Source organism: Cavia porcellus, unplaced genomic scaffold (genome assembly GCF_034190915.1).
Source record: "Cavia porcellus strain 051 isolate PalLab524CR breed Dunkin Hartley unplaced genomic scaffold, mCavPor4.1 scaffold_15, whole genome shotgun sequence".
Lineage (NCBI taxonomy): Eukaryota > Metazoa > Chordata > Mammalia > Rodentia > Caviidae > Cavia > Cavia porcellus.
The window spans coordinates 32,827,561-32,845,295 of record NW_026947498.1 but is presented as its reverse complement, the minus strand read 5'-3'; the positions used below and the strand labels follow the sequence as shown (position 1 = coordinate 32,845,295).

At 34.0% G+C, this 17,735-nt stretch overlaps 1 protein-coding gene across 3 annotated transcripts in view; it reads right to left on the bottom strand.

Moving 5' to 3' along the window:
* Cadm2 (cell adhesion molecule 2) overlaps positions 1-17,735 on the bottom strand; it is a 980,415-nt gene that overhangs the window by 134,531 nt on the left and 828,149 nt on the right. For all 3 annotated transcript variants that reach the window (XM_063224759.1, XM_063224757.1, XM_063224758.1), the window contains 2 exons: positions 16,133-16,285; positions 13,883-14,020 (listed from right to left, as the gene is read on the bottom strand). In XM_063224759.1, coding sequence (XP_063080829.1) covers positions 13,883-14,020; positions 16,133-16,285 — 291 coding nt within the window. The remainder of the gene's footprint in view (positions 1-13,882; positions 14,021-16,132; positions 16,286-17,735) is intronic.

The following is a 17,735-nucleotide window of genomic DNA, read 5'->3' as shown; positions in this document are numbered from 1 at the left end:
AATGAACAGAAAAAATCATTGAGAAGTATCAGTCATAATCTTTTCCCATATTTGATTCTGACCTCCTTCCTCAAACACAAACAGTGCTTCAAATTTTTCTCTATTTCATTTTTTTTTACAATTAACATTTTTCACCGAGCTTTAGAGCAGATAAAGTTCCTCTTTGTTTTGAAAACTATATTTGTTGATTCCATGTGTTTTCTTGTTTCATTTTCTACATTGCAGTAGGATTCCTTTTCCCCTTTTGCCTTGTTGTCACCAAGCATAGGCTGTATCAAAATGCACTGTGCATGGTCAACCTCTGCTCTGCTTCTGATACAGATTCTCATTCCAAAGGCTGGCATATGTGAATGAGGGTCTTCTCCTGGCACACAGACCACATTTGGAGGCTCAAGAATACATTACACATATTGGACCCAGAGGAATAACCAAAAGTGCCCAAGTCCTGGTGAAACTTAATTTATCTGCCTTTCTCTCTTTTTAAAAATTGTCTCTCTACTCTTGTTTTTATTTTTATTTTTACCTTCCTTTTTTTAATCTTTTTATTTTTATTTTTTTTATTTTTTATTTTATTTTTTTTTGGCACCAGGGATCAAACTCACTACCTAGCGTTTGATAAATAGCCACTTATACCACTGAGCCAAGCTCCTGACCCATCTATTTGTTTTTTATAGTTTTAAAAACAAACAACATACATTATTCAATATGTAGGAACGAAGGCTTGCAAAAAATTGGAGGCCAGAAATAAACAAATATTTAGATGTAGATTTCCTTTACCTCAAAGTTTTTTTCACACTATCCTGCACCATCTAGCAAGGCTTTTAGACAAGAACTTACTTTTGTGAATGGTAGGTGACTGGGAACTGAGAAAGGAGACACAAAAAGACCTCAAGGAACATGTGCTCTATGTCAAATGAAATTATGGGTAAACCTGTTTTATCTGTCTGTGAAAATATTACTGTTGAGATCAGTTCATTTAAATATATGTAAGTTTTGCCTCAAGACTAAGAACTAGGGCTGGGGATACAGCACAGTGGCTGCTTGGAAAGTGTAAGAATGAGGAAGGTAAGAATATTATAATACAACAGAATGGGAAATGGGGAGCTTGTAGAGAGGCAGAGATGAAACAATCATGGCTAAATGTTGATATTTTTTAAAACAGGTGCTTAGCATATCCTGTCTCATAATATTATGTTTATACTATTGTGTGAACGTCAGAAAATTTCTATAATATTTTTAAATTTACGTAAGAAAAAAACTTATGCATATCAAAAATTATTTTCCTAAACATCTTTGTTAAAGTATCAAAGCTAGACATTTTTAGTTTTATATCATTTATTTTAAGAAATGTAGATTACAGAATAACAGTCTAATAATATTCAGAATTTTAGATTTTTGCCTATCAAGTATTAAGGTAGGAAAAGAATGGCTAAGGTAAGCATATGAGTGCTGATGGTCCCCATATAAATACACTTAAAATTTTTGAGTTATTTAGCTAAGAAAAAGCCGAGTCACCTTGTTTTTACATTGAAATCTTTCATGAAACATCAGATCTCAGGGAATATCTTTAAATTTATCTTTCCCTGATTTCTATTACTAGGCCATTCACCTTTATAGCTACTTTCTCACCACTTTTATCCTGGAGTAATAGAAAGAAAATTCTCTACAGTGAAGTTCCTAGGGAAGTTTCCATGCCTCCATAGTGGTTTGAACACACTCTGAGCAGTATATTCGGAACTATTTTGATTCATTTACTCTCTTCTCTTTTGTTATTTTTATGCTATTTAGACAGACCTAAAAAGAAGATATTTCTACTTTTATAAAGAGAATTCTTTCCCTAGATCCCGAAGTACACTGCTATATCAACCAGGCACCAAGTGTGAGCCAGTTTCTTTCTAGTCCTCTGAAAGACTAAAAGGTCACATTAGGAGAGAGGAATGACTTACACATGGAGTCTCTCTACACTTCAGTGAATATTCATCACTAAGTAGTCCTCTGGCCCCAAACAAAGCGGCAAGGTTTCAATGTGAACCACAAATACTAACAGTTAATTGGCAATTGAACTTTGTTATTTATTGTCAAAATTAGTAGAAAAGGTTTATAATGGATAAGATGATAATTTCAGTGGAAAAATCTAGAAGTTTATTCTCAATCTGTATCAATATAATTATAAACTGGATCTGAACTAATTTCCCAAAAATTACATATAAATACTTGGTTGCCACTTTCATGAAATTATTCAAAAGTGATAAAAGTCGTAGGAGGTATGGTGTAATTGGAGGAAGCTGTTTACTGTGTGTGGGGAAGGGTGCCACTGACACCCTGAACTCTGTCTCTCTCTCTATAAATCTCTCTCACCTATCTCTCTGTCTCTCTGTCTCTCTCTCTTGCCTATCTTTCTCTGTCTCTCTCACCTATCTCTCTCTCTCTGTCTCTTTCTTTCTCTCTTTCTCTTTGCTTTCACATGAGGTACACAACTCTGCTTTAACATATGTTCCCTAAAAAGATGTTCTATCTTACTTGACCCAGAAATAGTGGATCCAAAGCAGCAGAGGTAGAGCCGTCTGAAATGTAACACAAATTAAATCTTTTTTCCTTTAAGTTTATCTTCTCAGATATGTTGCCACAATGATGAATAACTAGCTAGTCCAGAAAATCAGTGCTTAGCAATGAAGTCTGTGCTGTTATTGTACTTGACTCAGTAGTTCAGAGACTATTGAAACTCATTTATTGAAGCAGTTTGGGGGAGTTTAGAGAAGCAAGCTACACACACTCAAGAATTCTGTAACCAAAGCCTGATGGTCAATTTTGATTGGAGCTCAAAACATCAGAATTCTCTTGGGAATTTGGAGAGTAATGGAAAGGCTTATCAGGTTTCAGATGTAAATAAAGTCTCCACTGAGAATTTAACTGGAGGCCATTTTTGTTCTATTCTGACAGAGGATATGTTTACATTTCCTCTATTACCTGGAAAACCTGTGGGAGGTTGAGTTTAAAGGTGACAGATTAATTGGGCAGAGCATGCAGGATGAGGCATGAGTACTCTTGACTGATTTAATCCAGATTTGCAGTCAAAATGGACAGTGAAAACAAGAACCAAAATATCTATACAATTTTTAGTTCAGCCTTGAAGGAAGTACTTATGAAGTTGCAGCCTAGAAAGGTATAACTGTTAAACAAATTAGCATTATTGAAAATACTTTGTACTGGAACAATAGGAAGATGTCTTCAGAACATCTCAGGATATCTCAGGAATGAGCAAAACTTCCCTATTTTATTCATATCTATCTATCTATCTATCTATCTATCTATCTATCTATCTATCGTCTGTCTGTCTCTCTGCCCATCTGTCTATATTATCTCAGAGAGACAAAGAAAGAGAAAGAGAGACTGAGAGAGAGAGAGAGAGAGAATTTTGCTTTGAGAAGAGACTCCTAGAGTGCCCTGTGTGCAGAACCCCCTAGGGCTATATTTTTGGCAGAATCTGTTTCGCATGTTCAGTTGCTTCACCAAGTAGAGGCTGCTGCTGTCATGCTACAAGAGGCTTAGCTACTGAAGACTTTGGTGCTTTCTTTCTAAAACTCCAGCATTAAAGTGGTGAGAAAGTAGCTCTAAAGGTGAATGGTCTAGTAATACAAATCTAGGAGAGATGAATTTAAAGATATTGCCTGAGATCTGCTGATGCTGGTTTTGCAAACAGAAGAGTGGGATAATTATAGAATCATGGAGGTCCCATTGAAATTTCAAAGAAAAAACTTAAAGGACAGTGATGTTGAAAAGATCAGTTACTGTAAGTAACTCCTGAAAAAATAATGTGTGAAGCTGTGAGATAAATGCTAATGCTGTACCAGGGAGATGGAGATGCCAATACTTGTAACATCTCCTAAGGACAGTAGTACGCAGTGAGCACAGCCACCTCAAGAAAAAAGCAATGTTAGCTTTCCTGAAAGGAGGGAAAGGTAGCGCTCTATAAGACCTTTAGAACACACATCGTGTGTCCTGGGCATAAAGCATAAAACCACAGGATTCATGTTTGTCTTATCTGTTTGGTCTGATCATTTTTATTCTACTTATCCATTGGATAGTAAGAATGGTTTTTCTATTTCATTGCTTCTTGGAAATATATAATGTGTATTTTTTTATTTGGAAATATGTTTATTTACTTGGAAATACATAATGTGTTTGTCTACTTGCATGTTTTTACAATAAAAGCAAAGAAGAGTTTGCTTTGAACTTGGACTTTTGAAAAATGCTATAACCACTGAGACTTTTGGGATTCTTGGAGTTGAAATCAATTAGTTTTGCTTTATTAGAAAATCATGAGTGAGCTAGGGGTAGAATGTCATGGTTTGGATATGAAATGTCACCTAGAGACCTTGTGCCAAAGGCTTGTTTGTCAACCTGAGGCCCTTACTGGGAGGTGATGGAAATTTTAAGGAACAAGACCCAGTGCACAGAGGTCAAGTCACCAGGATATTCTCTTTAAGGTATGCAAGGAAACTGGGGCCCACCTCTCTCTTGTCACTTCCTTTCCACTGTGGCCTAGGCAGCTGCACAGCACCATTCCTCCCTGACCATGATGCCCTGCCTTCCACAGACCCAGAAATAACAGAGCCACATGACAGACACTGAAATATTTAATAATATGAACCCATAAATCTGTCCTACTTGATGATGATTTTTTCGTCAGGAATTTTGTCAAAGCAAAGTATAGCTAACACAACTATTATTTATGTCATTTTATGCTACCATCAGTGTCAAATCAGCAATAGAAAAGCTGTGTATTACATAGGATTTGGTTTTATTGTTAAAAATTAGTAGCAACCGTGTTGGAGAACAAAGCATATGGAACCTATTCCAGTAACTGCTTCCATTGTACAGATCACATTACTTAAAAATAAATAATTTTTAGAAGATTTTTAGAAAATTTCCTATCTTCTTTTTAAAGGACACAAAAGTAAATTTGTCTGGCTAACTCATTCAGCAATCTAAAAGCAGATTTTAAAAGCCAACTTGTGTTTGGTAGAATGTTGATCTTTTGAGTTTAAGGTTAAGTTTTCAAAGTTGTACAGCAAAACATTTTATTAAATGTTCCAGCAAAGCTTTTCATTTCCTATTTTCTTCAAATATTCTACAAACCAAACTTAGTAACCCCAAATCGTACAAAGTAGAACTCTTGAACACTAATAACCGATTTTGTATGTATACTGGAGTAGGAATCAAAGCAATTTCTTGAGGCAAATTTCATTCTTGCCTGACAGCAATCCTTCGTGCATCTCCAATCTAAATATTTGAAACATTTACCCATCGTATTCACTTTTCCCAGGGAGTCCAATCATAATTCTGTTTTTTAACTGATTCTTAAAGGGGAGCTCAATCATTACTCAGAATAACAGTTTCACCTAACAAGGAATATTATTTAAATTTGTTAATGTTTCTTGAGGAGAGGAAGAAGGTTTTACGGAGGATTGATAAAGAGGGTAATTACTTTGATTATGCAAATACTCTAAAATTTCTTTTAATTTATCTAGATAGTAGAATTTTATCACATTCTATCAAGTTCACTTAAGTTTTATCTCACAGATTCACCCATATAAGTAGTGCTCTGTGAATCAGCCATGTGAGTTTTGATAGATGTCACAGAGATACACTGCTCAACAGCCACAATCTTAAGGAAGTTAGGTTTATTTTCTTTCATTCTGTAGAGGTTTCAATCCATAGTTAGCTGGCTCCAAGGCAGGGCAGCGTGACAGAGGGACATGGCAAAGGAGGGTTGTTCATGGCATAACAGAAAGGAAGCAGAGAATGAAAGCAAAGGAGTAAGCAGGGACACAGAGCCGTCCATGTCCCAGCCATGGTGACCCACCTCCTCCAACTAGACTTCCCCTCCCCTCACATTTAGCTATCAAAATGTCAGTTGACAAATCCACTGATGAGTATTGTCCCCTTGTGATCAAACGACTCTTCCAAAGCCTCACTTATTAGGCCATGAGACTAGATGTAAACCATAAAAATATGTATTCTCTATGGAGGATTATATGCAATATAAACATTTGTTTGAACATACGAACTCAGACTCTTTCCTCTCCTCTCATTTTTAGCAAATGTTCAATTTTTGTACAGGTGGCTTATGACATGTTAGTTAACTGGTCACATCTGATTTCTTTTAATAGATGACATATACTAAGGAAAGTTTTTGATTCCCCACTGAAAAATGTAAAAATCTTCATAAATAATTTCTACTGATTTCATCTTATTCTTCTTCACTAATTTTGCTGTTCCATTCTCAATACCATTAATTTTATGTTACTTTTATGTACTAGTATAAAAATGTTGAGAATAAAGTGAATTATAGTCACTTTCCATTAAAAATATTAGACCAACATTAATCACTACCTGGTGCTAGAGGACTAATGTTTGAGTGTCTATTAAGAGATTTCCTCTATAATAATGACAAAAATCTATATTATAGGACAACAATCCATAAATAGAATGTCTTTTCAAAACTGAGTTAAATCTTGCATTAATTTTGCTAAATGACTCATCAATACTGCACTTGATTCTGAATTCATAAATTTGATCCAGATTCATTACTTTGTCTACTCAGAAATGTTTTGCTCACTGTAGGAGAGCATCTAGTAAAGAAGAAAGTTAAGTCCTTAAAGTGAAATCAGAAACCATTTTCATCTAAGGAGTTCATTAATTCTACAAATAAAATTTTATGTGTTCAAGAAGGAAAGAGATCTCTGTCTATTGCAGAAGATGAATATATAAAATATAATTTAAATACTTGTAAAAGAATATGTATAAAAAGTACAAAATAGAATAATATTTTAAATTTTAAAAATATCAGGTCTGTTCTCTCATCCTCAGTCCATCAGAAGTTTCTTTCAAAGGATAATAATAGTCAACTTTGAGAAAAAATGGCTACTCAGAAAATTAGTTAATAATTTGTTGTGATAATCCAGGAGACAGATTAGCCTGTCCCTAGGTAATCTTCTTTTCTTCTTCTTAGTTATCACTTTCTTTTAACAACCAGCAGAAATAATAAATATTGTTTATTATTTCTGCTCCAGTAATATAATGAGCTTAAAAGCAGCATTTGTCAGTTTCAACCAGTCTTCACTTTTTCTGACTTAAACAGTTTGTTCACAAGCTGTGAAGGTATATCCTGCATAATATGTGGAATTTATCTTGGACACTTTGTGCTCAGCTTATACTCTAGCAATTATTCATAAATACAAAGCCCCAAAAAGAGGCAGGGATGGGAATTCTAAACCTAGAGGACAATATTTTATTAGGGATTTTTTACTCTTTTTATAGTTAACAGAATGATAGTTATAAATGATAAAAATTATATCTTAGTGAGAAAAGATATTTCAGTTCTCTATTTTGTCTGTACTCAATGAATTTGAATTTATAATGTCTTCCATAATTAGGTTTACCTCTTAACAGTAAATCCTTTTACTACATAATTTATTTTCTAGACATTCCTTGCTAATAGCTATGTTTCTGTAACAAATGTGTACACTCAGGTATCCTTAGGTTGCAAGCATGTAATCTTGTATCCAAATATAAACAATGTAATTAACAAGCCTTTTTCAGATTCTCTATCATCTTATACTTTAAATCATACAACTTGAAGAATTGGAAGAGACAAAAACTAGAAAAGCATCCTGAGCACATACATATGTACACTCCCACAACAGGAAATGCAAATGCCTTTCCTTAAATCAGTCTATTGAAAGAACACAGTATATGAATGGGAGTATCGATTTGAAATAAATCATAATTCTCAAAACATTAATGCACTAAAGTACATTTTGATTCACTTTTACATAATATTTCTCTAACAGGAGGTTCACAAGATACTTTAAATATCAAGTCAAAATCTTGGTAGTTTAGGGCTCCCTCCCTTACTTTCTGGAATAATTATTAGAACTTGTTTCTTACTCTTTAATCCTAGGGTATTTGAAGCTTTAAAGCACATAAAGATCATTAGAGATACTTGAAACGTATTAAGAGTTTTCAAGCCTACCATCTGGAAATTCTGATTTAGTGATTCAGCTTAGAGATCAGGAATCTTCTTCTTCATATTAAATTGTTTTTTAAAGTACTACCTGGGGTGATTCTAATTCAGATGGTCTAAGAGCCACCATTTTTAGAAACATACTGTTGAGAAATTCACTCTTATCTTTCCAACTCTTGAGAAGTTACTAAGTAGCTTATAGTAAAATTATGCTGTATTTATTCCACTTGAAAATTAGTGTCTTTGACTGACATGGGCAAAAACCTATTCATACAGGGAGATGTAGATAAGTGAACCGGAGCTCGATGGCCAAACATTTTGTAACACTAGTCTATAAGGAATATTCATAAAATAGTAGCGCTCCAGTAATGGCATAACTATGAGGGTACAGAGGATGGAAGACTCGGAGAAGTTCTAATGGAAACAGAAAGCATACATGAAGGACGATGACTATTTTAAAAGGCTAAGCCTTAAAATTTCCCACACCACAATGATGCCAGACATTTGTCTGTTGCAAATATCTTTCTTAGTCATAAACTTTAAAAGTTACCAAATGTAATGTTTTACATTCTATAAATGAATTCAACCTCAATATTTTAATAAAGAAACTGCATCATTTGTGTTTGATCTTATTTCTCCTAATGCCTTTCTCATTTTGACTGAGCAAATATTCATTATTCAAAAGATTCAAGCACTTTATTGTTTAATCTTAGATGCTGTTTTCTTTGTCTCTCAGGTCATTTACTAATTCGCCTTAAATTTATTCTTTGTTTGAATCCATCCTTTCATAAAATAATACCACTATTGCCTACCACTGCATGGTTTTATTAGCTTATGCTTGAAATGTCTCTTCATTATGCTTGCAGTCTTTAGATATCTCTCCAAATTCAAGTGCTGGTTTGGAGACTCAGAATACTCAAAACCAGTCGCTACCAGATGTGTAACTATGGGAAATTCTTTTGTCTTTCTAGACTGAAACTTCTGTTATTTCCATGCAAGAAAATAAAAAGTAGTATCTGGTGAATGGATGAAGGAAAAATACATGTACTGTGTCATAGTTTCTGTGGGTTAGGAATCTTGGTAGAACAGCCTGCTTTTTTTGATACAACTCAGAATTACTGAATTGTATCAAACTGTTGACTGCAGTTATATTTCTCATTTGAGGTTCATGGTTATCCTCAAATCCACTGCCTATAACCAAAGTCACTTACCTGAGGCTACATGATATTTCTCACTACCTGCCACTTAGAGACTGATTTCTGCTCCTAACAGTCACTTACAATTCTTTGCCACAGAGCACCTATAAACAGTTCAAAACAAGCCTTTGTTTCTTTGCAAATCAGGCGAAGAATGTCTCTTTGACTCCTTAATCTGTTTTAAAGACTGTATATATCAGTAGGTCAAGTTTTTTTGATAGATTCGAGAGAGATCTATAATTACATCTGCGAGACACCATCTGTCATAGAAAGTAACATTATCAAGGAAATCGTGTCATTTTTTTTATTCACAATTCCTTCATACACCCAAGGGGAAGTTTGTACTCATATAAATGTGTGGGAAGTTTATACTCGTATAAATGTGTGGGTCGTTGAGGTCTATCACAGAATTGGGCTAGCATATTAAAATAAATGCTGGTTAGCTGAAAAAAGAAAATCCTGAAATTTTCTAATAGTAATGCTCAAACTGCAAATTATCAAACTTATACATGGAAGGAAAGAATTTAATGTAACTGTCAGCTCTCAGGGAGCTCAAAGATTTAAGAAGGCAGTGCACATCTTTTTTCACACTAAATGGCACAAATTCAGCTTCCTTGCTACCCAGAAGATTAAAGGCTGCAGAGAAACACCTGTGGTTTTGAATGCAGAACTGCCCGGAGGCAACAAAGTTATGCCTGAGTCAGCTCATGGAGGGAAAAAAAATCCACAAAGTTAGATGAAATTATGATCATTTCATTCTACTGTTTAAAGCTTATTTAAAAAGTCTCACCATAGCCTACAGAAAAATTCCAAATCCCTTAATCTGAAATAAAAGTTGTTCCATTGTATATCTGGCCCCTACAACCTTGTTTGACTCTCATGCCTATATCACACACAAAGTTTAACAGTCCAGTCATATATTCTTGGTCTTCATGGATGTAAATAATGCCTCTCTTCAAAAGGCCCTTTTGCCTACTTTTATCCCCAATCCCAATGATAAATTCCATTCAATGACAGCTGTTTATTCAGTAAGCAGACATTTACTGAATGCCTGGATGGATGAATAAATAGTTGCGCCTTAAATTTTTCCAAGACAAAGTCATCTCTGCTTCTTTTGTATAAAAAACTGTAGCTAGATGCTATTCTTGAGCCTGGAGGTCCTATATTGACATTTCCCTCTACAAATTATGAATGCATTGAAAGACAATTTTGTTTTATTTGTTAATATTTAGAGTTTGAATTTAGGGATTCACACGACTTCCCATTAACAACTGGCTGGCTGCATTAGTAATAATAAAACAGATAATTTCTGAAAAGCATTTAGTGATTCCACGTACTTGATATTTTTAATATATTGGTTCATATAAAATCCCACAAGCACTACTATCCTCATTTAGTAGATAAGAAGACAAAAGCTTGAAAAGAGGAATATTTTTGTAGATTATTGATAGTCCTTACTTCTTGTTCTTAATAACAACGTAATTCTCAAATGGAATCACCAATATCATTCACACACTTATAAGATTACAAACGCATATTACCAGGTCAAACTCATACTTATGCAGCCAGAAAATCTAGGGTGAGAGACTTAGAATCTATGATTCAAAAACACTATATATGATAAATAATACCTATTGATGTACAAGAACCACTGCCTTATATTCAGGATTGAAATCTCCTAATCAAGAAGATGAAATAAAAATAGAATAAAATACAATATTCTCAACATGATCAAATAATATTTTTTCTAGTAATGTTCACCTAGAAACTTTAAAACAAAAATCAAATATCAAGTACTCATGAAGTTAAATGAGGACATGTACAGACATTTCTCTTTTTACAAAATATTCTCCATTTTATTTAATAATCTCAAGGGTTAGAATTAGGTCAAGATTTTTGATTTGTTAATTTGTATCTTGAGATACAGATTATTTTATATTTTGAAAATGGGAGTTATTTTAACTATATTTTTTATTGAACTGAATTTAATTGCATTTGATTGGCCTCTATTTCCCTTTGCTTTCTACCAGGGAATATGTTTTTTCATAGTGTCGAGTGATATTATAGTATAAATAGTGCAATCATACTAAGAAATCAACTGTTCATCTCTGAAAAGATCAGAAAGTGCAAGATAAGAAATACAGCAGTGTTTTCAGTGAAAAGTACATGTCAAAAAGACTGTAATATGAAATTTCAGTTAGCATAGCCACAGACAACAAGCACAATGAAAACTCACACTATGCAGATCACTGCATTTACTATAAAGAAAAAGCTACATAAATATAGTGATAATAAATGCTCCCTCTATAGCCGTTGTTATAGTTTGCATCTAGATATCCACCCTCACCCCAAGTCTCATGCAGGGCGTCTAAACACAACCCATGACAGCCATGCACCAAAGAAAATAACTTTAAAAAAAAGTGGTGGTGGGGCTGGGGATTTAGCTCAGCAGCATAAGCACCTGCCTTGCAAGAAGGCAGTCGTGAGTTCGACCCTTGGTACCAATAAAAAGGAAACACACACACACACACACACACACACACACACACACAAAAGGAGACTTTATGATTCCTGAATAAACAATAGAATCACATGTTGATTTTGTATGTTTTTGGTCTCAACTTTTGTTATGATCATGATTCAAATGATATTATAGTGTTTATAGAATCACATTTCCCACGTTTACATAAAAGCAAACATAAAACTCTCCTTCTCACTCCCAGTATATGATCAAATGTATTTACAATTGAAGGCATGTGCCAAATTTGTAGTCATTTAAGTTATTTTATACAAATTTGAGTGCAGCATGTATTTCTCATGAGGCTACGATGTTAAAAACAATCAATATTAATGAAGTACTTAATAAATTAGGGTTTATAACGTCCTTGAGGATACAAGAAAGAAAAGCCCTTGGGACACAAACAAAATGCAAATAAATTGAGAAGTCGCTAATTATGACAGAATTAAGAAAGGAATGCACGTATGTTATACTATAATTTGTTGCGATGACTTTTAGTGCATTTTTGAAAAGCGCATTTTGTCATAAACTAAGACTTTCATGGGAAACTACACAGGTTCTGTATTTAAAAAATCACTGCCTAGAGAATTCTTTTAAGCTACAGAAGCGGATTTTAAACTTACCCTGCGGTTTAAAGCTTTCCATCACAAATACTTAACCAGAAAAGTGACCGGAACAGATTTTTGTTATAAGATAACACAGAAAGCAGGATGGAGGGTCTATTTAGGGAAGATCTCAGTAATTCCAAAAATGCTGTAACAAATGTATCCTAGAATGGATGTCATTGAACCCTATCAGAATGCAAGAATCAGGTTATGCAGTTACTGAAGGTTTATTTTAGCAGGGTAAGATGTTCAGATTGTGTCTCAGATTGTTTCTTATATGAGACCTACTTAATAGTTCAAACACAAAGGTAATGATTAGAGTGAAATTCTTGTTAATATTCTAGGTTTGAAATGAATGTACAGCGAATAATTGAAACAAAAACTTTTAAATATTTATATAGATTATAATACTATAATTTATCTGTAATCTATAAAATTCTATATGCTTGTTCTGTTACTGATTAGTATCATCATTAAAATATTCAGAAATTATAACACAAATTCGTTTAATGGAAATTATGTTGCACATAATATGAAAGTTATTTTAGTGGGCACTATAAGTAATTCTTATGCTTGCATGTTAATAGATATGTGACATCAAACTCAAAATATCTGTTTATAGTTTTAAAATATTTTAATTGTACGCATACTGCCATTTGTCATATGAACTCACTTTCTCCCTTCAAAAATATGAATATGTGTTTATATGTATGTACACATGTTCATATAGAGATAGATGGACAGACAGACAGACAGTGAGAAAGGAAGGGAGAGAAGAAAGAAGATATGAGAAAAGAGGAGAGAAGAGAAGAGGAGGGGAGGGGAAGGGAAGGGAAGGAAGGGAAGGGAGTGGGTGGGGAAGAAGGGGAAGTGGAAAGGGAGAGGAGGGGAGGAGAGGGGAGACAGAGGAGAAGGAGGAGGAGGAGAAGAGAGAAAAAAGAGAAAAAATGGAAAGAGAAATGAGTTTAGATTGAGATGTGTGAAGTACTTTATTTTGCATTTTTACTGACACAAGCAATTGATTTTTCTTCTATAGGAATTCCTTCAAAGTAGATTTATTGATGTTTATCTGTTCTATTTTCAGAACTTTGAAATTGTAGAAATCAACAAATTAAAAAAAATACTTCAAGTAGTTTTTCTGATTATAATTTAAATATTATATGGATGAGTTCTGAAATAATTATATCTAGTATGGACACTTGCTTACTATTTTGAAGCAAGAATCTGTTTTTTAGGGTTTTTTTGGGGGGGCTTTGGTTTTTTTCACATATAAACTCTGTCCCCTGGTGTCCTACAAAGGATAATATTGTTTTAGTCTTTTTTTTAGGTAAGGGAAAGTAAGACACTAGAGATTATATTCATATACCTAGTGAAATTGATTTTAGTGAAATTGATTTTAGTGAAATTGATATTGATGAGTAAATCTATCTCACATTGAATTCAATCTAAAAATAATTCTATGATTTAAATACATTGATTAGAGATAGTTTTTGAGCTTTCGCTGCTGTATTTCAGTCCTTTTTCCCTTTCTTACCTTTGATTTCTTTATCATTTTTGAACCATCTTATATCAGCCGCAGGCTTGCTGCCAGATGTTTTACACGTCAGCTGCATCAAGTCTCCCTCCATGACTGGCGATGAAAAGCCACTAATCTGTGGTTTCTCAGGAACACCTGCAATGAAAACCATGGATGAAGTAAATATTGATATTAACCGCTGCATAATACAATAAGCTGTCAGGTATGTATTTGTACTATTCAAACATGTTTCTGTTACTTATAGAGTAGTTCATAAAATTAAATTTAAAATTTTATCTACAGAAATACTATGCACATGTTAAAAAAAAACTACTCAATGTGTAAGTGTTTTACTGGTATAGGGATTTAAGCAGGTAGATTTCATGATGAAAAAAAAAAATCCAGAAGATATAATTTTTCTTAGCAAACTATAATTTACTTAATATAGCAACCTTCTTTCCTGGTTTTGTAATTTGAAAATTTAAAAGGTTTCATTATAGCCCATATACTATGTTCAAGAAAATGAATTTTCAAATAAAGGACTCATCAATACTCACAACTATCCTACTGTCTTTGCTAATTCTTCTAAAGTACAGAATTATTATTGTTGTGCTTTATATAAAAATACAACTGCAGTTTTTGGAAGCATGATGCACATTATTATTATGGTGATGATTGATAATATTCATATTATTATCATTATCAAACTCAAGGCCTCACACTCCTGACGCTGTACCACTGATCTACATTCCCAGCCTGATACATATTGTTTTTAAATTGGTATTTACTCCTTTTTCTTGTTCAGATAACCACAAGCAGACAACTAATACATATAGATAGGACATGGGTGACGTGAAAAATAGAATTTTACAATTTCCTGAGCAATATTATTTAGTTGTCACAGTTGAGGCTTATTATGATTTCTTACAAAATTATTCAGTAATAAAGGCAGACTAATACTTTCCTTGTGTTATTCAATTCAGTTTTGAGAATATTAAAATGTAACAATTTTTGGGAACACCAATATGAGAAATATGTTATAATACAACAGTAACAACGAAGATAAATGATAAATCAACATATTCCCTTAACAAGCTAGTTGAAAATTTTGTCTTCATCTTTATATTGTCTCTGTGCTCTTTAAATTTTTTCAAACTATGTCATACCTCCATTTAATAAACAATTCAGCAATCATCTATGCTTTGACTCTCAAGTTGGTTTTCCACAGAAAAATACATTAATCCTAGGCAGTTATTATCCTAAAATATTCCATTGCAGTGAGTATATTTTGTCCGTAATGACAAACTTGTGAAGATTTTCACAAAATAGTCCCTGTGCAACTTGCTACAAAACAAATTTCATATCCTAAGCACAAAACCAATTCATTCACTGGATTAGCTTTACTGTTCCCTCCCAAAAGAACAGTATGTATCAGTCCTTTTTCATAGAATGTTGTGCCGTATCTTAAAAAGGAAAGCAAGCTAGGGGCACAAAAATCAATCTTTAAATCCCTCTAACTTGTTCAGTGCACAGGTGTGTTTCAATGAACTGCAGCAATTTCGGCTGATTGGGGCACTGACGTCTGTGGAATCACAGAGAGCTCTGAGCTGCAACTTTATTTCCTCAGAATCTCTATGAATGTATTGCTTTTTCATGTCATTTTAACCTTTTAGAAAATAGCCCAATACTTAGAGAATAAAAGCTCAAAGAAGCTACAAGCTGCATGAACAAGTGACTTGATGTGCTAGAAATTCAGAAAATACAAATTTGGAGGGGGGAGACGCATGGAAATGTCAGGACCATGGAAATTCACTTAATTACACAAACAGGTCATTTTTGAAAGCCACAGGTTATCAGGATGACCCCGTCAGGTGACTTATGCGATAAAATGAAAAAGCACAAGATAGCTCACTGCATTCTTTATTCTGTCACTCAATAAAGGTATTAGAATTCAAACAATATAAGTATGATTTTATAGAAAATATTAACTGGAAGTCATGAAAACGGTGTGTGTTGCTAGTTATGAAGAAAAGGGCTTTATGCCTGCAGCAAGCATGTAAGTGTCTACAATTCCTTTTGTCCATTTATAAAATGGAGAACATGACCAATTTATTTTCAAATGCCTCTTATTATAGTGTAGCATACAGCAAAATTGGAGTATATCTTTGAATACAACCTTCAAAATACCTTTTCTTATTGAATCATGTTGCTATAGTTGTCCGCATCACTCTGCTTTGTGATTCTGTGATGTTAGCCACTTGCACTTACCCAGAACAGTGAGATAGGCCTTGGAAGTTTTGACAGGCATTGTAAATAAGGAACAAGTGTACTGTCCTTCATCAGAGAGAGACACGTCACTGACACTGATACTCAGTTCATGCCAGGAAGCCCGAACTAGTTCGATCCTATTGTCCCTTAAAGCTGGAAAGAGAAAATATTGAAAATGTCAGTAACAACTTTAGACATAGTCAAGGCATTTAGACTATAGATTTTAACATGATAAGGTAAGCATTATATTTGGCTATGCATATATATATATATATATATATATATATATATATATATATATCTTGCCTTTTGAAACCATTAAAGAAGTATTAAATGTATTGAAACGTTTTATCAGATTTTTAAAAATCTAAGTAGAATTCAGTGTTCCTTAATGTTCTCAGAAATAAATTTTTAATTAAATGCTTATATCTAGCACAATAATTTCAGTGAGGGGAGGATGGTGAAAATAAAAATAGCTTCCCTTCACTACCTCTTTCTTTGAAAGCCAATGCCAAGAAAGACTATGAACAAACTAGCTTCACTTCAGTAGGCAGATAAATTTAGAAAATATGATTGCAATACGTTTACTAAAACAACAACAAAAAATAATCCCACATTAAAAGTACTTGCCAGACTGTGGGTATAGCTCAGAGACAGGACACCTGCCTGGTAAGCACGTGGTCCTAAGTTCAATTCCCAGCTTAAAAAAAGTCATTGCCATTGTATTTGTTGAACTGCACTTAAACCGATTTGACATTTAATTGAAAAGCATCTGTAAGCTACTTGATGCTTAAATTTGCTCTGACTGTTTAGTGCACTCTGTGTTTGTTTGTTCTTGGTGCAAATCACTTTCTGTCTCAGAACACTTGATTCACCAGATATTGTTTAGATTCGTTGAATTATGAATCTCCTGATTAATTTTATGGAAGAAATAAAAGAAGTTTAAGTGTCATAAAGTGCTTCATTAAGTACAGCTGTGAAAGCTGGATTAAGCAAGAGACTACTAAGAGTACTCTGAAAGATAGAGAAGGAAGAGTTATTAGGAGTATCAGAATGGAGGAACACCACAGTAGGTACTAAACACAACAGTAAAAGATAGTTTAAGCCCAGGCTTCTCCCAAACACAACTTAGCAAAGCAAGGTGGCCCCAAGAAATCTATTTCTACTGCTGATCAGTGGGAGTCCCCCAGCAGCATCAAAAAAGACTAGCTCATGTACAAGAAGCTCCAGGGAGCAATATCGTTCTTCATCAGGCCTGAGGCGCCCTTTCCTCATCTAGACACAATGTATAATTGATCAGCCGAGTAGTGAGAGTGCTCTATAGTCAGCACCCAGCTCAGGAGATAAACGCTGCTTCCCATGGGCTAGAGAGCCTCTTTTTCTGCCAAGACTCCCAGATCGACTCACCTGAGGAAGCTATTCTGCCCTGAGATGTGGTATTAGTAGAGATCAGTGTGACCCTCTAGTGGAATTGGACAAGTCAATTTGACTAAATAGCTTAAGAGTTAAATTGTTGTGAGAATTACATCCTATAAATGTAAGTTAGGGCCTGTGTGTTAAACTTAACCAGCTCCTAGAATAGAAGATTTAAATAGCATTCAGC